Here is a 24,431-nt window from a genome sequence, read left to right as displayed (position 1 = left end):
GGGGCAACGCGTAGCTTGTGCATAAGGTGATGTGTATGTTCAGTGATGAAATGGCCTTGCAAAAATAAAACCAGTCAGTCGTCCACTCCTGTCTTCAAGTAAATAAAAAAAGCCAAATGGTAGTTCTGCAAACTTTTTATTTGATTTGTCTTGTTATTGTCATATACGCCTATCATACGTATTATATCAGTGCAATTCTGCGTTTTTACCTAAATGCCAACTAATGTGTTGCCTAATACAACTATTCCTCTCGTCTTAGCGCATTTTGCACAAAGTGTACGCAGAATGAAGCTACACAAACTTCCCAGTTGACCTTTCTACGTTCAAATGAAAACTAGCCAATCACGTTGCGTCTTGTTGCCTGGTGGCTGATCCTTTGATGCTAGTCAACATGGTGAGTGCAGAATTTCTAGATTTCTAGCTGTTTCACTGCTTAGTATCAAAAACTGTCTGATTTAAACCACGATTTTGATCAGAAATATCTGCTAAATGCTCTGATGGTTTCTTGCGTTTTCCTGTTAGGCCTGCCAATGTTATTTTATTTTAGATAAACACACGTTCGCCGGTAGTGATAGCATTCGGCTAAAATAGCGGCACAGACACATTGTTGGGGCTGGACTATTTCCTGGAATCGAAACTCTTAAAGCTTGGTTATCTTAAAGTTTATATTATCTTCCAGGTACTAATAGCCAGCTGTGTGAAGCTTTCACGAGTTGAAAATGGAATGGTAATAATAAACTACAAGTCCGGGCATCGGAAGATGTTTTGAGTTTAACGATGCAAAGCTCAAAGGAAGTGCTGCCCTACATTAGTGTTTGTTTCTAGGATTTAGACCTGGTTTATCTGGTAGCGATTTTAAATGAGTCATTCATCGAGTCTTTAGCTGGCACTCTTGGCATCTTACTCTTCTCGACGAACAGATGAGGGATCTTATATAAAACAATCAAATTGTCAAGTGGTAACATTTGCCGATACGACTGTAAATATGCTTTAGTTTATCGTCCTCAAGAGTTAGTGTTACTCGTTTAGCAAGTTGCTCAGAACTGTTCATTTCAAATGTATTAACGTATACAACAAATAAACGTGAAGCAGCCAACCGCAGTAAAGCTGTAATTTGAGGAAAAAAAGGGGGGGAATAAAACAAAATGTTAGCAAAAAGGAAAATACATGGCTATAGTAAAAATTATCAAAGGTAAAATCTAAAGGCATACAGAAAATACAAAGGATAAACTGTCCTCAAATCTTCTCTTATATGTTACAGTCTTCATCGGAGGCTAATAATGGCCCGAGCCAAGCACCACCTTATCCAGGTGTTCCACCCTCAGGGATGCCTCCACCCTTTGTAAGTTGCACTTAAGTCATTCCCACCTTGTTGGCTTGTTTTTTGTCATCACTCCATTAAGAGTGCAAATCTGCTTACACTTATTTAAAAAAAAATCCTTGCACACTCTTGCCTAGATGGGACCACCAGGAATGCCACCTCATTTCCCTCCAATGGGAATGCCCCCTATGGGACAGAGACCTCCCAACATGACGCCTATGCCACCTGGTATAATGCCCCCAGGTATGATGCCACCAATGGGTGGGCCTCCAATGGGACAGGTGAGCTTTTTAGTATTCTCATAAATCTATGCAATGGTGGATTATAAAATGGGAGTTTCCGTTTAGCGTAGTATTATCACAGTCTACCTGTACTGTATTTCTTCGCCCTTGCTGCACCTGCGAGATTCTGACAGCTCTCTTCACACACCTTCTCGTTGTTACCGAATGAATAATTGTTTTCGTGTGAGCTGATGAAGCTGTGAAGCTATCGTGTGATTGGCAGAATGGGTTGAGCAGCAACTCTTACTTGAGCTTGGACTATTGAGGGAGATGGGAATGCTGAGCGAACATACAGTACATACCATATTAATGTATACAAACAACAGTTAAATTACTTACAACGTATTTTAGTATATTAGTGTTATTTTTATTTTATAATTTTAATTATTATTATTACCATGAATAGTAGTAGGAGGATTATTGTGCTTTCCTTTTATTGTGGGTTTTATTGTAATGAAAAATCTGCAAGATAAACTTATTAATGTTTTCTCATTCATTATCAAGGAAAGTTGTGTGTGCGTTTGTGTGGGTCATGGTGCGTATGCTTGTGTGTGCAGTGTGCATCACATGCATATTTGTGACTCTGCTCAAATTATGAAATGAATATAGTGAACTCGTTCAGCTAGTTAGCTTAATGGCTAGCCTAGAGTTACAATGCATTTTCAGATGTGAAGAATATCACAAAATTCTTGAGCAAAAGAATTAGGAAAGGGGAAGAAGGAAGGAGGTAACAAATTTTAAGATGTGCATTTTCAGCATATTTTTCACAACCCGCATGTATGTGACAATAATCATTTAGTGGTTAACCAAAGCCATACCAAGACTTTCCTTTAACAGAGTTGCAGACAGACAGAGTAGCTTGTTAATTATAAGGGAGAGGCAGAGTAAGAGACAGGGTCCTGTGACAAAGGGTGAACCCAGAATTGATGATGATGATGACTGTGTTGCTACTAAGCCTTTGAATGAAAGTGGGAATTAATATTGTCATGATTTACATAATATATATTTCAATGGCAAAAAAATCATAAGAATTTGTGCAGGGAGATTGGTTCAAAGCTAGAGATGGCTTGTGAACACATACTCATTATTTCAGGATATGGCATGTAGAAGTTCAAAAGTCCCCTCGAGGCTTGCCACTCACCCCCTATAACTTTAGCCATAGTCTGTAAAACACAGCAAACTACTTGCTACTTATGATCAGTTCCTTATCTACAAAAGAGCCTAATATGGTGATTTTAAGGTCAAATGGGCCACTTAGAGGATAAATCATCTTGTTATGTGTTATGTCTTTGAGCTGTTTTGTCATTTGAGACCTATGGAAGGTCAGTAATTATGCCTCTTGATTTTCTTGTCCACAATACACCCCAATGTTAATGTAAGTCAAAACTTCACTGCAGTGTGACTGAAGTAAAATAGTGCTTCTGTAAATGCCCAGATGTCCTGATCACCAGATACCTAGCGTGGTGACATATCTATAAAATGGTGAGCATGTTGAAGTGGGACAAGCCATCTGGACCATCAAAAGATGGGTTTGATTATGTTACATCTCCCTTGTTTTGCTCTTCCCATCTCCACAAAAAGGCCATGTGGGGAAATTTTGGAAAAAAAGTGTCCATCTGATGTCATGTATAACTGCATGTTGGGATTGGTATGGACGTTGTATTTTGTTTTTCTAGAAACCATTAGTGCTACAAGAACAAACTGTCGCATACCAATCATTCAGTTAGAGATGTGCCATTTATTGGGTGACTGACTTGTGAAGAGTAATTGATTCTATTTCATTAGCAGAATTTGAAAAGAACTGCTAATTTTAGCCAGCACATGGGATCCCATTGTGCATATAAAAAAGTGTGATGTGCAAGTTGTTTGATCCAGCTGTCAGCATCACAGGTCTGAAAAAAGGTGGCAAGGGCCCACTTCACAGGGCACAAGCTATGGTTTCACACTGTCAAAAAAACTCAGCGGACTCAATCTCACCTTCTCCCCATGAGTCACACATAGCCCCTCTACATAGGCACTAACACCCCCTCTCACAATGTGTATTAATACTGCTGCCTGCACCAAGTGGGATGGAAATTAGTGGGTCGAATGAATATTTCATGATCCTTCTTTTCTTAGATGCCAGGCATGATGCCACCTATGATGCCAGGGATGATGATGCCCCCTCGCATGCCAACTGCAGCGATACAGCCAGCAGGACCGGTAATTCGCCTCACATTTTCTTTCACTGCTCTATTTCACACTATAAAAAAGTTAGAAGTCTGTTAAATGGCATCGCTTGGCTGTATTAGTTTTGGAAAATATGTGCTGTTGGCTCAAAAAAGTTGGAGATTTTGAAAGTTAACGTTACACTGAGGGGAAAAAAAGGTGTATCACTCTTATATGGGGTAATTCAAGAGCTTATAAAATCAAAATGAACTTTATTTATACAGCACTTATTTCACACTTAAAATGCAATTCCATGTGCTTTACATTAAGCAAAAGTGCATAAATAAAAAGTAATGCAATGTGCATTTTTATATTTTCAAATTTGGGGGGAATTATAGCTATGATTATACTGTGGCAGGATGAGGAAAAACACAGGAGACGAAGGCGAGTTTGAACTTTATTCCTCAGCTCCAAAACCAAACTGAAACAGGAACAACCTTGCACCACAGAGCCCGGGAACGTAAACCACGCCCCCAGCTCACAGCTCTGCTGGGGGAGAGGCATAGCCCCTAGTGTCCGCCACAATACCATAATAAGTGTATGGTAAAATATAGCACACACCAATATTGTAAACAAAGAAAAAAAATTGGTAATGCTTCAAATTATGGGCCATTCTTTACACAAAAATAACCAAGCGATATGAGTAAAAGAGATGTAATTGAAGTATGATGATTGGTAATTACCGAGTAATATATGAGTAAAATCTGGGCTTTAGTTTGCTTCCTGATTATTCTAATGTGACGTTAAATATAATCTGCATCAAACACTGTATGGGATAAATTCACAAATCACATCGTACCATACACAAGTATTTTGTATCCTTTGTGTCAAATGGATAAATAATAATTAATTGTTAAACTTGAATATAAGGTGAATATTGCAAGTCCTGAGTAAAATGAGCATAGTAAAGATATTGATTTTTAACGGATAATTACTATTTATCCCTCTGACACAAAGGATCCAAAATACTTAAGTTTGGTACAAAGTGATTTGTGAATTTATCCCATACAGTGTTCGATGTAGATTATATTTAACAGCACATTATAATGACAAGGAAGCAAACTAGAAGTAGAAAAGCCCATATTTTACTCATATATTGCTCAGTAAGTACCATTGATCATAGTTCAATTACAGCTATTTTACTTGTGAGTTATGCAGTTATTTCTTTGTAATGAATGGCCTATACTTTAACACTTTTCCAAAAACTTTTCTTAGATGTTGTCTTTGTAATAGTAATGCAGTTTTGGAACAGGTCCATCACTGATGACATGATGATGTTGAGTGATCATCTGGGGCCTTCGCTTGGCATATGGCTAATCAATGGCTCCTCATTCACAATATGTAGAAAAGGCCATTTTGATCTTTGAAGACACCACTGATGTCACAAATGAATGCTTAAAGGGGAGCTTCACTGACTTTCAACCTTAGCTCTGTCTGTCTGCGAGAGGGCTAGCACATGAAAAACACATGCAGTTGTTCCCAATTGTTTCTGCAGCTCTGGAGAAGCAATGAAACCCAGTTTTTTTTTTCAAGCCACCAAGTTGACATACCCTGACTTCATTTGGAGGCTGGAAATACTAAATACAGCCAAGCAGGTTTTCTAATACGCCAATCTACTCTAAACACACTGTTCAAAAAACACATCCTCGTTCTCTCAGCTAAGCTCCATTTCTGATGGTTAAAATGACGTCCTACAACATGAACATAGAGGATTTTAAGGATGGCAATACAGACGCTTGTGTGCAATGCATTCTGGTATGTGTAGGCACAGTGGAAAGACTGTGAGCAGAAGAATGCCGATTTCTCCGCCAGTATCGTACGCAGTGAAGACTTTGTTGCGTCAGTTGACTGTATTACTCATCAGTACTGATTGCACATACACAAAACTATCAGTAAAATTTCTCTTTATTGGGATGGGGATGGTCACTTTATCCTGAACCCCAATTAGCGGCCCGCGGGCCAGACCCGTGCCAACCCATTGGCACTAACGCACCTGTCGTAACATGTGAAATAAAGTGCGCAACATGTGAAATAAAGTATGTGCAGCTCTACGTTTTGACCTCATTCCACACTGTACACCCAACCTATGCCATAGAGCACACATAGGCATAAGATGTAGTCTGTGCCCTCTACGGTCCTTGACTAGACAGAGCCACTCACCAGCTAAGTAACAATGACAACAACAACAAGCGCCTTTCAAGGAACCCAAGGACGCTTTACACTAGATAAGAACAAAAAAATATCAAAAGACTACAGACCATAGGCCTTAGTTAAAAGGTGGGTTTTCAGTAGTATTTTAAAATTGTCCAAAGAAGCAGCTTTGCATATCTGTGGTGGAATAGAGTTCCAAAGGGTGGGGGCTGTCTCACTAAAGGCTCTATCCCCAAAACTCCGCAGGCTGGTGTGGGGGATGGAAAGCAAGCCTGTGTCTGTGGACCGCAGATTCCGGGACGGATTATAGGGGTTGAGGAGTTTCTGATAGGTACTGGGGGGTATGGACATGGAGGGATTTATAGATGAGGAAGAGGATTTTATAGGAAATATGGGATTTGACCGGGAGCCAGTGAAGGTGTACATGGCTGGGAGTGATGTGTTGCCAGGGCTTGATGTTGGTGAGCACCCTGGCAGCTGAATTCTGCACATACTGAAGCCTGTCTAGGGCTTTGCAAGGTACCCCAGACAGGACTCCATTGCAATAATCCAGATGGGAGGTGATGAAGGCATGGATGAGTGTCTCTGCCACAGTCTGAGAGTAGTGGCCAGAGTCTGGAGATGTTTTTGAGCTGAAAGAAAGAAGATTTGGTGACTGATTTGATGTGTGACTGGAATGAGAGGATGGAGTCCAGAATGACACCAAGGTTGCGGACTTCTGGGGATGGGCAGATGGAGCAGCCATCCACGTCGAGGAGAAGATCTGCAAACTTCCAGAGCAGCGCCTTGGGAGCCACAACCATGAGCTCAGTTTTATTGCTATTTAGCGTGAGTACATTTGATGACATCCAGATTTTTATTTGGTGGAGGATGTTGACAAGGGATTGTGGGGGGAGCTGAGAGGATGGTCTAGTGCTGAAATAAAGCTGTGTGTCATCAGCATAGCAATCGAAACTTAAACCGTGGTGGCGGATGATCTGACCAAGAGAGAGCATGTAGATGGTAAAGAGGAGGGGTCAAAGCACGGAGCCTTGTGACATGCCTTGGTTGACTGGGGCTAAGGTGGAACCGGAGTCTCTGATGGTGACAAACTTTTTCCTTTTGGCGAGATATGACTGGAACCAGGAGAGAGCTACACCAGTGAAGCCTAGGTATTCAGATAAGCATTTGAGGAGAATGGTGAGGGAATTGGTGTCGATGGCTGCAGAGAGGTCCAGGAGGATGAGAATACTGATGTGGCCAAAATCAGCAGCAATGAGGATGTCATTGGTGATTTTGATGAGGGGAGTCTCCATGCTGTGGTGTGCTCTGAAGCCAGATTGGAGGGTTTCATAGAGATCATGGTTGGACATGTGCTGATGGAGTTGGACAGCAACTGCTCTTTCCAGGATTTTACTGAGAAATGGAAGGTTGGAGATTGGCTGGTAGTTAGTGAGGTCATCTGGGTCTAGGCCTGGCTTTTTGAGGATATGGGTGACTAGCCATATTGAAGCTGGAGGGTACCATCCCAGATTCCAGAGAGGAGTTGATAATGTCTGCAATTATGGGGCACAAGGTAGTTAAACATGCCTTGACCAGGACGGTGGGCATGGGGTAGAGAGAAGAGTTGGAAGCCTTGGCCATGGTGACCAACTTAGCAACTTGAGGAGCATCCACAGGGGAGAAAGAGGAGAGGCTGTACTTAGGTAGGCATGTAGCGGGGAGGGAGCAACATCCTGCAACTGAGGTGCATGCGGGGGGAAGGGGCAAGTACCAGAAGCTGCTAGTGGATAGAATCCACTTTGGCCTGGAAGAAGTCCAGGAACTTGGAGGAGAGGTCAGGGGCACCTGAAGGGTGGGGGACATCAAGGGGGTAAAGTAGTCAGTTGATGGTGGAGAACAGCATCCTGGGGTGATTTTGTTGGTTGCCAATGACAGTGGAGTAGTAATGCATTGGCACAGATAATCAATAACTGTCTTAAACTAAGAACATGGCCTGCATGAAAAAGCGCAAAGTCGACCAGGAAAACTGTCAGTTCAAATCTGACTGGGTTGATCAGATTTGTTTTCTTTTACCGGACCATGCCAATGCCAAACTGACATGCTTGATATGCATGCAGACCGTAGATGTCTGCAAAGAAGATAATCTCAAGCGGCACTTCAACACTATGCATGCTGCCAGTGTTAATGCCAACTACCCTACAAAATCAGATCACCGCAAACAAAAAATAGCAAAATATGATAACATCATACAAGCACTCCATTTCTACTATCCGTAAGTCAATATCGGCATGAGAGTGCAACAGCTGCATCATTGCATGTTTCCCTGAAACCTTGCTAAAGCTAAGAAGCCATTCGCTGATGCTGAGTTGATTAAAACGTATGCAACTGATATGGTTGGCAAAGTTTTAAGTCAAGAAAACTGTTGTCTCCTTTTAGCAAAGGAGTGTTTTTCCAATCTACTCACTGATTTGAAGAAAGCAGAAGCCATATCACTAGCCGTAGACTTGTCCTGTGACCGAACCGATATGGAACAGCCATCTGTGTTCGCAAGATATTTTGATGGGAAGACATTTAGGGAGAGCTACTTTGTTTGCTTCCCCTGTCTGGGGGCACAACTGGGAAATCATCTTTAGTGAATTAACAGTTCTTTGGGAATGGCTTGGATGTGAGCAAAATTGTGCCCGTTGTCACCGATGAAGCTCTGTCAATGGTGGGACAAAACAGGGGCTTGGTAAGCAGGCTTGCCGCTGTTAACCCAGCGCATTTAGCATGTCATTGCATTATTCACAAATCAGTGTTGTGCACTAAGCTGTGTGGGGAAATGAAAGAGGTGATGGATACTGTGATGAGACTAGTAGATTTCGTTCGTGAGAGTTCTAGTCTGCAACATCGCCTTTTCAGAGCATTGCTGGAGGAAATGTCATGGAACACAAGGATCTTTTGCTGCATAATGATGTTTGCTGGCTGAGCAAAAGCTGTGTGTTGGAGAGGGTGTGCAACCTGCGCAATGAGCTTGTGTCCTTTTTATGGCAGCCAAAAAGCCCAAGAATATCAGCAGTTTTAAGTGACAATCAGGTGATGTCATGTGTTATTTTTTTTGTGTGACATCGTGTCTCATCCAAATCACCTTAATCTGCAATTACAAAGCAAGGACCACACTGTTGCAGACATATACGAGGTGGTTGAAGCTTTCTGGTCAAAACTTAACCTTTTGGAGAGAGTCATTCATGGGAGAAAGTTGCACTTTCCACATCTGCAGGAGCACTGCGAAAAAGAACGAAATGCGAGAGGATCCAGCGATGAAGGATTTTGTAACAAGCCTGACAGAAAACTTCAAGGAACGATTTGAATGCTCCCCTAAACTGTCAGGTGACATCCTCCTCTTCCTGAGACAGCCGTTCTCCGTTTTGGCTGACGGCCAGTGCACTGGGGAAACCAAACACTGGTACCTTCACCGTCAAGGCACCTCTTCAGATGGAGGTCTTGGAGATGGGAACGTCTGATTGGCTCAAAGCACAACACAAGGACACTGGGGTGACTGACTTTTGATCAATGCGGTTCCCCAAGCTCGATTCAAAAACATGAGCTGTTGCAATGCTGCTACTCACAGTTTTCTCCTTCATGTACATATGTGAGTCATCGTTTTCTTCAATGAACTCTATCAAGAACCAGGAAAGAAACAGACTCTAATGCACATCTTGGCCAGTGTCTTAGGCTTGCCATAACAGAACACATGCCTGACATCAGAAGGATTGCTTCATCCCGTCGCTCTCACTCCTCTCACTGATTGGTAAATGAACATCGATTTATTTTTGCCAATAAGTTGGTTTTGAACTTATTTTGTTTCAAGAGTGCATTTTTTTCTTGTGTGACCCTCAACACGGGCTTTAAGAATCCCAGCCTAAATTTATTACTATTACTACTACTACTGAAGATGATGATGATCATAATAATAATAATAATAATCGTAATAGCAGCAACAACATCTGCACATAAAACAACTTTTGCTGGTGCGATGGAACACCCCCCCCCCCCCGGATGTTTTGGCCCTTGGCTTGGTATGCATGACACGATTTGGCCCTTGGGGAAAAGTAACTGGGGAACCCTGCTCTATCTCGTTGGTGGCCGCTCACAGCTGTGATGATGGTGGGAATTTGTCCTTGCCTCTAAAAGAATGATTGTATCTCAAAAAATGCACCACAACCATGCTATTCAACACAAACCCTAAAAGGGTTATTGAATAATTTGTAAAAAAAAATTGTTGCAGTTTATAAATAGAAATTATATAGAAGTTCCATTTATTATATATTAACTCTCTTGATGTCTGGCAGATGCTAGAGGGGAGATGATTGCCACTTGTCAACAAAAGTAGGTTTTCACATGCTGAAAGAGAGGGTGCGAAATTATTGTACTAGAGACGGAATTCTTCTCAAATCCTGTGCTGAAACTCTAGAAAGGGTTTTTATTTTGACCTACATTGCCATTATAGTGAGGAGCTAATGCAGATGTTTCCTTTGTTTACTAATGGAAAATTTGATAATAAAATTATCCTTTCTGTCCTTTCTACAGCCTGGTGTGGACTCCACAGGTAGGCTTTAAATCATTTATTGTCACATCATATTCTGTTCGCTTTCTCTCTCTCTCTCTCTCTCTCTCTCTCTCTCTCTCTCTCTCTCTCTCTCTCTCTCTCTCTCTCTCTCTCTCTCTCTCTCTCTGTCTCTCTCTTTTTTATATATATATATATATATATATATATATATATATATATATATATATATATATAACTTTGTTAAAAGAAGCACTCAACGGTAGGGAAAGTGCTCAACAAATAAGGAGCAAAATAATCCAGTGAGTCAAGTAAATTCTTTGAGATTATTGACAGCTGATGATTGCTTATGGCATAAAACAGGCTTGTACTGTCTCATAAAGAATTTACTTGACTCACTGGATTATGTGTGTGTGTGTTTGTGTAGATATATAATTAGGGGTGGGAATCACCAGAGGCCCCACAATACAATATTATCATGAAGCTTAAGTCACGATACGATAGTATTGCAGTTTTAAACATTTTGTGATGTAAGTATTGCAATATATAGCGATTTATTACCTTTTTTCAACTGCAAATTATGTCCCCAAAGGAAAATTTTGTCAACATCTGTTTTACTCAATGAAATAAAGTTTTCAGTCTGTTCATCTCACTTCAGTCATTGTTATTGCAGCAAAATCGGATTGTCAAGCAGACAGACTGACCAACATTGTCATAAAAACCTGTAATAGACTTTGCATGCACCTGAAAAACTGAACTGTTTCTATTACAGTCTACAATTTAACTGAATGCAAAGATGTGTGGACTACTGTACTATTACAGGTATTTTGAACAATGCAACTTGTACCAAAAAGTTCTGCAGCACCTTTACAGGAATTTGAAAGTAAATTACTGTTAAATTGAAATAAAATAAAATGAATAAATAATAAAATAGGGCAGCATGGTGGCGCAGTGGTTGGCGCGGTCGCCTCACAGCAAGAAGGTCCTGGTTTCGAGCCCCGGGGTAGTCCAGCCTTGGGGGTCGTCCCGGGTCATCTTCTGTGTGGAGTTTGCATGTTCTCCCCGTGTCTGTGTGGGTTTCCTCCGGGAGCTCCGGTTTCCTCCCACAGTCCAAAGACATGTAGGTCAGGTGACTCACCGTACTAAATTGTCCCTAGGTGTAAATGTGTGTGGGGGTGTGTGTATGTCGGCCCTGTGTAATGGCCTGGCGGCCTGTCCAGGGTGTCTCCCTGCCTGCTGCCCAATGACTGCTGGGATAGGCTCCAGCATCCCCGTGACATGAGAGCAAGATAAGCGGTTCAGATAATGGATGGATGGATGGAAATAATAAAATATTGATACTTGGTGTCCGTATATCGATTCAGTATTGCCACACACACACACACACACACACACATATACATACATACATACATACATACATACATACATACATACATACATACATACATACATACATACATACACACACATATTTGTTTAAATTTATGTGACCTAATCTGATTGATGTTGTTGCCTACACAGCTGCTGCACCCGGGACAACTGTAAGTCTGGCTTCATTGTCTTTTGAACAAATGTACTTGACGTAAGCTGTTGGAGTAATGTTTATAACTCTGTGTCATTAGAAGGTACTCTGCATATTGTCTTTTCTATAACGGTCAGTCAGCCCTGTTATCTGTTGTTTGGTCCTGCAGAGCACTACAAATGGATCTCCGCAGGAAGATCAGCCAAAGAAGGTTAGTACTTAAATGTGAAAGGAGAAAAGGGCCTGAGAGCCAGGAAATGGTGACATAAATACCTAAGGATGGGTAAACCCTCTTGAGATAAAGACATGTTGGCTATTTGTTTTTGTTTGTTTTTTTGTTTTTGTTTTTAACACTTTAAAAATCTATAGCCAATAGCACAACTGATGTTTTCTTTCGTGCTCTTCAGAAGTCTGTGTGGACGGAGCACAAATCAATGGATGGAAAGACCTACTATTACAACACGGAGACCAAGCAGTCCACCTGGGAGAAACCGGATGATCTCAAGTCTCCTGCAGAAGTACAAACATTCATTACACCATTATGTATTCATGAATTAAGTTTAGTAACACTAACTCACATGTATACACACACACACACACACACACACACACATCCAGCTGGTTAGCTGTAAACAGTGTACGTATATACTTGGTGTTGTATCCACTGGGATCTGGAAATCTCTAAACACCAACACTTGGATTTTCCGTTTCAGCAAATGCTGTCTAAATGCCCTTGGAAGGAGTACAAGTCAGACACAGGGAAGCCGTACTATTACAACTCTCAGACTAAGGAATCCAGATGGACCAAACCCAAAGAACTGGAGGATCTGGAAGGTAAAGAACCTCTTATTGATGGCAAGACAGTTGAAAGCATAACCATAATGTAGCATTGAGTTGCTGTAGTATGAGGGGATGTTACAGTCCACATGTGAGCTTTTAGAAACTATGATGACTGACTGACCGTTGGCCTGTGTGACTGATAATGCTGTGCATTAGTTAAAATGGCAGTGGGGTTGGGCCATCATTACACTGATGCAGTAACGCACTGTGGCGGCTTCAGGGCTTTTGTGTCTGTGCTTTTCTCTCATGTGTAATGTGCTTTGAAATGAAAACAAGTACTATAAAAGCAAAACCTCTTTTCTCTCTTTCAGCTATGATCAAAGCAGAGGAGAATGGGTAAGAGCTTCCTGTTTACCTTTGGTTACCTTATACACTGCATTGATTCAGACGGATGTTTAAAATTATTATGAACAAACCATGCATCTTTGATTTAGATGAAAGACAATCATCTCCCCTTCCCCAATCAAAGACCTGTTTTGTTCTGCATATTCATACCTCCACTGACACATAAGACCTGACCCCCTTTTCAATTCAATGGAGCCACATTGTACTGTTATTCTAACTGACACGGCGGTCATGTTGCATGACCAGATCCGTCACTCATAACCAATCTGATTGCAGGACGGTGGAGGCTGCAGCTCCTGGTACTACCTCGGTCCCTGTTCTGCAAGTGGAGCCCGTTGTGGCCATGACAAACGCAATGGAGGCAGAGGTGCCAACAGTGGTCTCAGAGGAACACCTGTCCCAGGCAGCTGCGCATCCCACAGCTGAGGTCAACCCTATAGATGTACCTGCGATGGCATCAGAGAGCATAGCCCCTGTTGAAGTCCCAGTCAGGTAATACTGCTGTTGGACACAAAGACAGGTGTGCTGCCTCTGTCCTGGAAATGACAAGGCAGGACCCTGGGGGCAAGCGGGGCATTTTAGTACAACCATGAAGGCTGGAGAAGGACACGAGGTTCCTAAGAAGGCCAAGTATTAGAAAAAACAAATGGCAGTTAACCACTTCTCAAGCAAAAAGACCAACATTTATTAAAAAAAAGAAAAAGAAACCGTGAAAGCCATGCAGAAGTAGGTTTGGCTTCATATGAAGACTTCAAGGAGTGTGCTTGAATAAAGTGGTACCCTTCCCTATATTTGTCAGTTATTAAAAAGTAATAGTTGAATTTCACTATAGTCACCAATATTGGGTTCAGAACACAAAGCTAGTCCTGCTGATTGCCTAGAATAAGTGGATATGGTATACCAAAGCTCCAGGCTATACCACATCATGGTTTACATAATCTTCAGTCCTCCTCACTGCCCATCACTGGCAGCCGTTTCTGCTTCCCGTGTCTGCTTTCGTGAGATTCGGCTTCATCAGACCAATAACTGCTATTTATTCTCTTACTATCTGTTCTCTATATTCTGCGCTAACCTCATTTGGCCTACTGACTTTGCTATTTTCTGTACTTAGGTCACTTATCGCTAGATTCTCTAATTTTCTTTCTCAAGCAACTCTTGTGTTTAGTAGGCAGCTTTTTGTTCCTAGTTTGTTACTAGCTTCGAGCTTATCCTAGCTTAGCAGTTAGCGCTATTGCATTTACAGTCAAAGCAGCCTGGTTAAAACGATGGTTTGTGGTGACTGCTCCGTAGTTACAGACAGGTTGTCTCTACTAGAGAGACGTGTCCGTGAGTTAGAGCAGCTTCTTTCGGCTAGGATTACGTTAGATGTGACGGGCCCTCCAGATAGCCTTAGTCCCGGGCCTGACAGCAGACCTGCTATTGTTAGCACTAGCTCTGCCTCGTCGGCAGATGCGGCAGAGTTTGTCTCTGTTTACCGGCGTGGGAAGGCTCGCAAGAGCAAGCCACCGGTCATGTTGCCTGGTCTGCAGTCACCTCACCTGACTGCTAACCGGTTCTCACCACTCACCAGCCCTGTTGGTAGTCCTACTGGCCAGCATGTCTCTCACACTCCTATCGACAGAGTAAAGCAACGTATGCTAGTGATAGGAAACTCCATTACCCGCAATATCAGATTAGCTTTGCCAGCCTTGGTTCACTGTTTACCCGGGGCCAGAGTTTCCGACATAGAGGATAATCTTAGGGTGCTGGCATCATGGAGGGAGCGTCGGGGAACCCAGTCACACAGCACCACTAGTTTCAGCAACACTGTTATTCATGTGGGCACCAATAATGCTAGGATGAAGCAATCAGAGATCACAAAAGCCAGCCTAGTCAGGATGCTTGAGTTTGCCAGAAAAGATGTGTCGGCATCGATTAATTGTCTCTGGTCCCTTACCTGTGTGGGGTAATGATGAGATGCACAGTAGGCTCACCTCAATGAACCGCTGGCTGGCTTGTTATTTTAATGAGCAGAGATTCAACTTTGTTGGTAACTGGCCGCCTTTCTGGGGCCGCCCTTACCTGCTAAAAGCGGATGGCATTCACCCTACTGGGGACAGCGCTGCTCGTTTAGCTAGCAATATAGATAGCTTTTTATGTTTAGTGTGACACAAGGGACTTATCATTCAGCAGGTTGAAGGTGATTAGACAGCCTGCTAGGTTTAAACATAGTGCGGACGTGGGGTCAACTAGTATAGTTAATGTGTTTAGTCAGGGAATTTCTCAAGGTATAGATTCAGACTAACAGCTTGGTCTGTAACACTGAAACCGTTTCTCTACCCTGCTGTATTGCGTCCCAGCTCTCCTCCTAAATGTGTGAATCACAATCATCTAATAATCAATCCTACCACTGGTGGTGGTGACATGTGACACTGTGTGACATCCTCCTCATCATTCTATTCATATGTCTTATAAGTCTGTTATCCTCTTTCAATGTTGTGTAAATTGTGTAAACACAACATCCATTGCATGTCTGTCCATTTTGGGAGAGAGATCCCTCCTCTCTTGCTCTCCCTGAGGTTTCTTCCCATGTTTCCTCCCAGTTAAAGAACGTTTTGTTTTAGGGAGTTGTTCCTTATCTGATCCGAGGGTCTAAGGACAGGTTGTTGTGTTGTTGTAAAGCCCGCTGAGGCAAATTTGTAATTTGTGATATTGGGCTATACAAATAAAACTGACTTTACTTTCAAATCGACTTGATTAAGGCCTATGACTCATGATACTTGCCATTAACCCTCTCAACGTCATCTTGCCCTTAAAGCTTTAATCAAACCACAAATGAATCCAACCAGTTCCATACTATGCCCCAAAATACTGGAATTAAACTAAGACGTGGTTTGCTTAACTTCAGACAAAATGACATGCCTTAGTGGGTGATGGCCTATCACAGTTGCTGTAAATGTCAAACTTTAGTTTCTATTAATGTCGTACTGTAACATTAAATAAACAAGCAGCATGCTAGCTGCCTTACCTTTTCTCCTAATGTCCTTAATATTTATTTACCTCCCTTTTGTTGCACTTTGACAGCACCATCTCTTATTAAATCCCTTAATGTCAGGGCTCTGTAGCCCGTTCTTACTTACTGTCAGGGCCTTGTAGCCCATTCTTATGGTTGCCAGTCCTGTCGGTGATCCTTGTTGATGCTTTCTATCACTGGTGGATTAAGAGACTTGCTAACAATTAAGTCATGCTTAAAAGGTTGCTGATTTGAATTTTTACTGATGAGTAAAACTTTCCCAGGAAAAATTAATCTGCAAAAAGCCTCAGCAGCCAAACAGGCAGGTTAGCTGTCAGTTGTTTTGGCTAACAAGCAGACAAAGCACATAGGAGCTCTTCACTAAAACATCACCAGCCAAAACTTAGATTAAACCATTTTTATTTTTTGTTTGGCAGTGGGGAACACACACACACACACACACACACACACACACACACACACACACACACACACACACACACACACACACACACACACACACACACACACACACAAGTGATATGTTTTTAAGGGACTAAACAGTAAATTAAACAAAATGCCGGTGTTCAGGATTGTAGCTGCAGTTTACTGTTGCGCTCATGATGTGCTGTGGATGGGGAGTTTTCTTCATTTCTAAAATGCCAAAATGTGGCTAAACTTTTTAAATGTGATCCATTTTGTTTATTTGTTTTTTGTTTCTGTTTCAGTGTTGAGGTTGCTAAGGAAGAGCGCCCTGAACTTCAGAAAAAGACCTACAAGTGGAACACTAAAGAGGAGGCCAAGCAGGCCTTCAAAGAGCTGCTGAAGGAGAAGGTGAGGCTCCAGCCATCATGTCAGATGGGATTACCAGTCAAGTAAAGTAGGTCAAACACTGGGAGAGTGGAGAGGCTGCTGTGTCTCTGTAGGCCAAACAGTGTCAGTTTCTGTTAACTGGCATTTAGGAGTTGAAAAATTAGTTCAATCACTGCATTAGACTGGCATTGATGACATGGTATCAGTGTGTTGTTGTTGTCAAAATGTAAGTCACCGCTACCACATAGTCTGGAACTCCCCTGTACAGTCTCATTTGCTTAGTAAATGAGTCTGTAAAATATTTGACGCAGACACTTGTGATGGTTCTATTAACCAGTCGTGTCTTACAAATTCCACTTTTCAGTCAGAATTTTTCAGCTCCCTGGGCGCCACCATTTTCAGTATGATGTCAGTACCCAAAGTAATTTTTCTGGGCAATGTTCTTTGCCTATTTCTTGGGTCAGATCAGTTAGGACTGCTGCTAAGACCCATTAAACTTTGAAAAGTCTGCAAAGTCTGCCTCATGCATGGTCAGTAGAGCAGCTCAAAGAAAGAACTCGTGTCTCTGGGTGCACTCTGACTGCTGAAATTAGAGTGAGCTTTTTTTTTTTTCTATTTACAACACTGATTCAGGCATTCAGGATTATAGTAACAACTTGTGTATTCTGTTTTTGTTTTTTGTTATTTTTATGTTTCTCAAAGGCCATTTAAAATCAAACTCTTGTCGGCTCATGTTTGGCGATGTCTGCCTAACGGTGCAGGCTGTGTGTTCTGATCTGTATCTAATCCCCCGTCCCTCCTCGTGAGCCCCTGGGAGGTCTTAGCATGATTATTAAGCCTCACCTCCTGTTGCTGTGGATGCATTGTGTGTTTGGTAGCAAGGTGGCCCACCGCCACCCGCCACCAATGTTGCTATATTTAGGTTCTTTTTAATTTGGTGCGCAAAGCTCTCCTCTGAGATTGCTTGCTGTTTCCCTACAAGATCTTAATGGCTCTGTCTTTATGATTAGCATTATTGGATCAAAGGCACAGGGCTGGCGTGGATTAAGACAGTGAGAGAGAGTGGCATGCTTCAGTGAGTTAGAATAACTGTGACAACTGACGAGGCAGATGCATGCAGCGGAATCGGTTCATAATGGATGAAAGATTTGCTCTCTGGGAGAGGCGACTGACAGAAAGGGCAATTACATAAGTCTTTGATGACATTTATTTGAATTATTGGCACCTCACACCTCTTAACCCAGCATCTATTAGTAATTAAGATAATGCATTGACCAAAGCAGCCCAACATCCACCTGACCCAGCTCACATGCTTCCACCTTTTGTCTCGTGTCTCTCCCTGAACAAACAAGTCCATGTGCTTTCAACAAACATTTAACTGGCCTCTTGTGATGTTTGTGTCTGTCTGAGATTTAGAACATATGGAAGTGCAGTATACTGAATTCAGCTGCATACATTCATGCTATGAAGTATAAGACAGATGTTTCATCATTTAATTGGGTGTTGTGCTCTTCGGATTTCAGGGTGTATCATCAAATGCCTCTTGGGAGCAAGCCATGAAAATGATTATCAACGACCCTCGCTACAGGTGCTCTTCTCCCTCTAGATCAGTCAGCCTTTCTTTACCACCATAGGCAAAGGCTATCCATCTCTTAACCACAGATCTTGCTTTTCTTTGTCAATGAAGTGCCCTTCCTAAACTGAGTGAAAAAAAGCAGGCATTCAATGCCTACAAAGTCCAGACAGAGAAAGAGGAGAAGGAGGAGGCTAGAATTAAGTACAAGGAGTCCAAGGAGACCTTCCAGAGGTTCTTGGAGAACCACGAGAAGATGACGTCTACCACTAGATACAAGTAAGTGCTATAACCATCTTACACCAAACATGCTGATGCCATGTTTTTGTTTTTTTCCCTCTACCATTGATCTGTGGTACCCTGAACAGTCGATATGATGATGCCGATGAAATCAATGAAAGGTCATATGTGGCGCGAGTTAAAAGTCATGATGCATCACAACACTAGTTTTATAACCCCTTTTAGAATATACTGACACTCAAATCACTGTGGTTGTGGAAGTCAACCAGTGTGTAGGAAACCCAGTGAGAAACCCAGTGAGTGAGCACATTTTTGTTGTCAAAAATGTGCTCACTCACTGGGTTTGCAGTACTCTTTGGTTGACTTCCATGACCTCAGTGTGATTTGTGGTTGTGGAAGTCAACCATAAAGTATTGGAAACCCAGTGAATGAGCACATTTTTGATACATGTTTGTCCCTGTCGCCAAGTAATCTGAGGCACATACCATGTACTTTTGACAGGTCAAAAGTTAGAATCCAAGTCTTAACATTTGGTCGTTTTTAATTTCCTTTCTGTCACTTGTTTCTTTTTTGTTCACATTTCTGTGACCATCACATTTTCTTCCCTCTTGAGTGAAGCACAAACACCACTGAATGAATGGTTTGGCTGGTTTTGTTTTTTTACTGTGGAGCAGTCACAGAAAAGGCAGAAGGTATACAGAGAAAATGAGAAGGGCTACATAAAAAAAAAAAAAAAAAAACGCAACTACCATATGTGACGTGTAGATGACCAGTGCTTGCTGGCAGAGTGTTTCGGGTGTGATGTTTTGGGTGTGAAAGTCAACGACACGGCCAGAGGGGATGCAGGATCGACTGGTGACCTTGACAACTGGCCTGTTTCAGAGTGCGGCTGGCACTGGGGTTGTTGTGGTGACCAGAGCTATATTCAGGGGAAGCGCACAACGGGTAGCTGGAGAGTGACAGCAGGGCTGTCTGGCTCTCTCACTCTCTCTCAACCCCCCCCTCTCTTTCTCGCTCTCGTATATGGGTACACATCCTCTTGAAGTGTAGCATCTTTGCTTACCCCAGCCAACTACAGCTTTTCCCGCTGGCTTTGCACCATGTGATATATAGGTCAGAAAAGTGAGATGTCTTCAACAGTTACATGAGTCCTAAACTAAGAAAGTTTACTGTGTTTTGAAGTCTGTGTCTCATATTAAGCGCACAGGGCAATGCCTCTGATGATCTGAATTCTTAACTTTGAAAATGTTGATGCACAGGGGAGTTTGGCCTATGAAATGCTGCCCTCATGTGGATAAAGGTGTCATTGTGAAGTATGCTGAAAGAGTGCGTGTGTGTGTGTGTGCGTGCGTGTGCGCGCGTGTGACACACTTTTGCAAAATCAGGAAAGCGGAACAGATGTTTGGTGAGCTGGAGGTGTGGAGTTGTGTGCCAGAGAGAGACAGACTGGAGATCTATGAAGATGTCTTGTTCTACCTGGCCAAGAAAGAGAAGGTTAGGGCCTGCTTGCACTGTTAGCAACACTCCTACTAGTCCTACCCACATTGTGATTCTGAACATTTACTAGAAAGTATTTTCCCTAGCCGCCTGCCTCTTAGAATTTCTATTGTTGGAATTTCCATTGTTAGGATTTTGTCCCATTGTTCTCAGTTCTCATTTGCAAATACTAGAAATGCTAAGAAGCTTTTAGGAATGTGAGCTCTGCAAGTAATGGTTCAATTAATACGGCAAATATTCTCACAATGCCACTCACAATGCGGTGGTGTAGGAGCAAGCTAAGCAGCTGAGGAAAAGGAACTGGGAGGCTCTGAAGAACATTCTAGACAACATGGCCAATGTTACTTACCGTACCACCTGGTCTGAGGCCCAGCAGTACCTGCTAGACAACCCCACCTTTGCAGAGGATGAAGAGCTACAGAGTAAGTATGAAAGCTGACACACACACACACACACACACACATCTTCTTTCGCCATCTGTTACTTGTTTTAATAACTTTCATTTCCAAGCTGTCATTTATATTTACACATTATGTTATATACAAATACACACATTCCAGATATGTGCTTATTTCTGTTATATTTTACACACACACATGCATGAACTGAGCCATTGGCGTGTGATGCATAATGAAGAAAACACAGGTATGAGTCTGACAGACAGATGGAGACAGAGATAGCAGAAGTGAATTTCTTGTTAAAAAAGCTGCACTTTGCAAGTTTTCCCTGTTGATGTTCACCTGGCATACGTGCTTCCCACAGATATGGACAAAGAAGATGCACTAATCTGTTTTGAGGAGCACATCCGGGCACTGGAGAAGGAAGAGGAGGATGAGAAGCAGAAGACTCTCCTCAGGGAGAGGAGACGACAGCGTAAGAACCGCGAGTCCTTTCAGGTGAGTGGCATCTGTACCACATCAATCTCTCTTTACATAACGCACAGAGTCAGTAATATCTTAAATAAGGATTGGGTGGTCTCTCTTTTCATACCATCAAATAGTCCCCTGAAATTGCCAGGATATACAGTATTACCATTTTTAAAAAGATAAATAAAAGTTTAAAAAAAAAAGTCATCGGAGGGGACTGGAGGGAGCTGTCTAGGCTACACTTCCATTCAAATTTGCAAAAGTAGTTGCAGCAGTCTTGTGTTGTTGACAGTTGTTTGTTCACTAATCTACATGTACATCCTGTAGAAATTGGTTCTACAAGTCTGAAGAGGCAGTTTTGGAAAAGACTTTCCTCCTAGGCAGCTTGCTGAGTGGATCAAGTGTTGGATCATGGCTTTAACACTAGAACGACCAAGGCTGTCATTTTGACGGTTTTGGATTTTGAAAATTTAATAACTTTACGGGGGGAAAAAAAGATACAGACCTGCCGCCCCGTGAATGCTCCTAAAATTGCATATATTTGCATTAAAATGAGTTTTAGATCAATTGCAAAACAAAAAGTTATGATAAGATCTACCTAAAGCGACCATGAGCCATCAAAAAGACAGCTCGTAATTTGTGCGTGATCGTGTGCATCATGTCAGTATTTATGACGTGTGTTGGTCGTGTCATTTCCTTGGTGAAGTTCGTTGCTCTGTCCTAGAAACACACTAGTGTTCTCCAGTGCAGAGAAATAGTCAAAACTTGATTTTTGATTATTGCCAACATGTCGGGTTACAGACGCCATTTCAGACGCACCATGACTATCACCAAGGCGTTGCAGTATTTACAGGTATTGGACAGCGTCCATTTTAAATTGTCTGGAAAATAGTATTGAAGTCGTTAAAATGTTAATTTTGGTGTCAGTTAGTTTCTTAACAGACATACTAACATATGTAATGCATTAATATCTCAACTAGGTATTTATCTTGACAGAATTTAGAGTTTAAAAACCAGTGGTCATTTTGACCACCCATGGTGGTTTTAGGTAGGCGTGAATTCCTGGTCGTTCTAGTGCTAAATAATGATGTGTTCACTGTGTGGATTGAAGCCATTTCTCTGACCATATGTGTTGCTGGTACACGTGTCCATCATACTGTCCCTTTTGTTGGCTATTTAATTTGTTAAACTCCTGTTATAGTTGACTGTGAGGACCCAACCCGAAATTTACACAGAAAGTGAAACATTTGTAATTTTCTGACCAAATAGGCAGGTGGGGATCGTTATAAATTGTGAATGGATGAACCGTTATCTTGTAGTTTATTAAATGGATGTGATGCAGGAATTTTATGTCTGTACTGAATTGAATACCGTCGTCATTTTAAATTACCCAAGGTTACTATATTACTGTTATACCACCCAGCACTATCTAAATAACACATTTATAATAACAAAACTTAGTCAGTTTTCACAAGTGTAAGTGCAGGCAATACATTGTCCCACAGGTACAATACATTGTACTTATCTCAAACATTACATATGGTATAGCATCATTACCCTACAGGCTGAAAGTATTGCTGAGATGGTCTTCATTCAGGAATAACTGGGTAGGTAAGTTTTTCTGCATACGTGAAGAAAGGGTCCCATATTTTTCCAAATTTGAGCATTCATTATACATCAGATTATTTTTTTTATAGTCGTACATGATTGAAAATATCTTTGATCCATAATGTATTGGAAGGGGGTGCTGGTGAGTTCCATTTTATCAACATCAGATGTCTAGCCAGTAAGGGGACAAAGGCTGTGAGATCTGCCTTGTATGTAGAGAATGGTAATGTGCTGGAATGTGGAGAATGGTAATGGTGTTAGAATGTGCTGAATGGTAATGGTGTTAGAATGTAGAGAATGGTAATGGTGTTAGAATGTGGAGAACGGTAATGGTGTTAGAATGTGGAGAACAGTAATGGTGTTAGAATGTAGAGAATGGTAATGGTGTTAGAATGTGGAGAATGGTAATGGTGTTAGAATGTGGTGAATGGTAATGGTGTTAGAATGTGGAGAATGGTAATGGTGTAGAGAATGGTAATGGTGTTAGAATGTAGAGAATGGTAATGATGTTAAAATGTGGAGAATGGTAATGGTGTTAGAATGTAGAGAATGGTAATGGTGTTAGAATGTAGAGAATGGTAATGGTGTTAGAATGTAGAGAATGGTAATGGTGTTAGAATGTAGAGAATGGTACTGGTGTTAGAATGTAGAGAATGGTAATGGTGTTAGAATGTGGAGAATGGTAATGGTGTTAGAATGTAGAGAATGGTAATGGTGTTATAATGTGGAGAACGGTAATGGTGTTAGAATGTAGAGAATGGTAATGGTGTTAGAATGTAGAGAATGGTAACGGTGTTAGAATGTAGAAAATGGTAATGGTGTTAGAATGTGGAGAATGGTAATGGTGTTAGAATATGGAGAATGGTAATGGTGTTTGAATGTAGAGAATGGTAATGATGTTAGAATGTGGAGAATGGTAATGGTGTAGAGAATGGTAATGGTGTTAGAATGTGGAGAATGGTGATGATGTTAGAATGTGGAGAATGGTAATGGTGTTAGAATGTAGAGAATGGTAATGGTGTTAGAATGTAGAGAATGGTAATGGTGTTAGAATGTCGAGAATGGTAATGGTGTTAGAATGTAGAGAATGGTGCTGGTAGAATGTAGAGAATGGTAATGATGTTAGAATGTGGAGAATGGTAATGATGTTAGAATGTGGAGAATGGTAATGGTGTTAGAATGTAGAGAACGGTAATGGTGTTAGAATGTGGAGAACGGTAATGGTGTTAGAATGTAGAGAACGGTAATGGTGTTAGAATGTGGAGAATGGTAATGGTGTTAGAATATGGAGAATGGTAATGGTGTTAGAATGTGGAGAATGGTAATGGTGTAGAGAATGGTAATGGTGTTTGAATGTGGAGAATGGTAATGGTGTTAGAATGTGGAGAATGGTAATGGTGTTAGAATGTGGAGAATGGTAATGGTGTTAGAATGTAGAGAATGGTAATGGTGTTAGAATGTAGAGAATGGTACTGGTGTTAGAATGTAGAGAATGGTAATGGTGTTAGAATGTGGAGAATGGTAATGGTGTTAGAATGTAGAGAATGGTAATGGTGTTAGAATGTAGAGAATGGTACTGGTGTTAGAATGTGGAGAATGGTAACGGTGTTAGAATGTAGAGATTGGTAACGGTGTTAGAATGT

General features: G+C 41.6%; 1 protein-coding gene across 2 annotated transcripts in view; it reads left to right on the top strand.

Moving 5' to 3' along the window:
- Window positions 1–374: 374 nt before the first annotated feature.
- The window catches only part of prpf40a (PRP40 pre-mRNA processing factor 40 homolog A), a 33,704-nt gene continuing 9,647 nt past the window's right edge, over window positions 375–24,431 (top strand). The window contains exons 1-17 of one of the 2 annotated variants that reach the window (XM_056289025.1): window positions 375–394; window positions 1,262–1,342; window positions 1,459–1,602; window positions 3,721–3,804; window positions 10,513–10,531; window positions 12,014–12,033; window positions 12,184–12,225; window positions 12,425–12,532; window positions 12,728–12,848; window positions 13,166–13,190; window positions 13,476–13,691; window positions 16,920–17,025; window positions 18,528–18,592; window positions 18,692–18,856; window positions 20,203–20,311; window positions 20,586–20,736; window positions 21,077–21,210. In XM_056289025.1, the coding sequence (XP_056145000.1) occupies window positions 380–394; window positions 1,262–1,342; window positions 1,459–1,602; window positions 3,721–3,804; window positions 10,513–10,531; window positions 12,014–12,033; window positions 12,184–12,225; window positions 12,425–12,532; window positions 12,728–12,848; window positions 13,166–13,190; window positions 13,476–13,691; window positions 16,920–17,025; window positions 18,528–18,592; window positions 18,692–18,856; window positions 20,203–20,311; window positions 20,586–20,736; window positions 21,077–21,210 (1,605 nt within the window). In that variant the 5' untranslated portion in view covers window positions 375–379. Of the gene's footprint in view, window positions 395–1,261; window positions 1,343–1,458; window positions 1,603–3,720; window positions 3,805–10,512; window positions 10,532–12,013; window positions 12,034–12,183; window positions 12,226–12,421; window positions 12,533–12,727; window positions 12,849–13,165; window positions 13,191–13,475; window positions 13,692–16,919; window positions 17,026–18,527; window positions 18,593–18,691; window positions 18,857–20,202; window positions 20,312–20,585; window positions 20,737–21,076; window positions 21,211–24,431 lie in introns of both variants that reach the window. The other variant, XM_056289024.1, reaches the window with a different exon arrangement.

This window comes from Lampris incognitus, chromosome 11 (genome assembly GCF_029633865.1).
Source record: "Lampris incognitus isolate fLamInc1 chromosome 11, fLamInc1.hap2, whole genome shotgun sequence".
Classification (NCBI taxonomy): Eukaryota; Metazoa; Chordata; class Actinopteri; order Lampriformes; family Lampridae; genus Lampris; species Lampris incognitus.
This window is presented reverse-complemented; position numbering and strand designations above follow the sequence as displayed.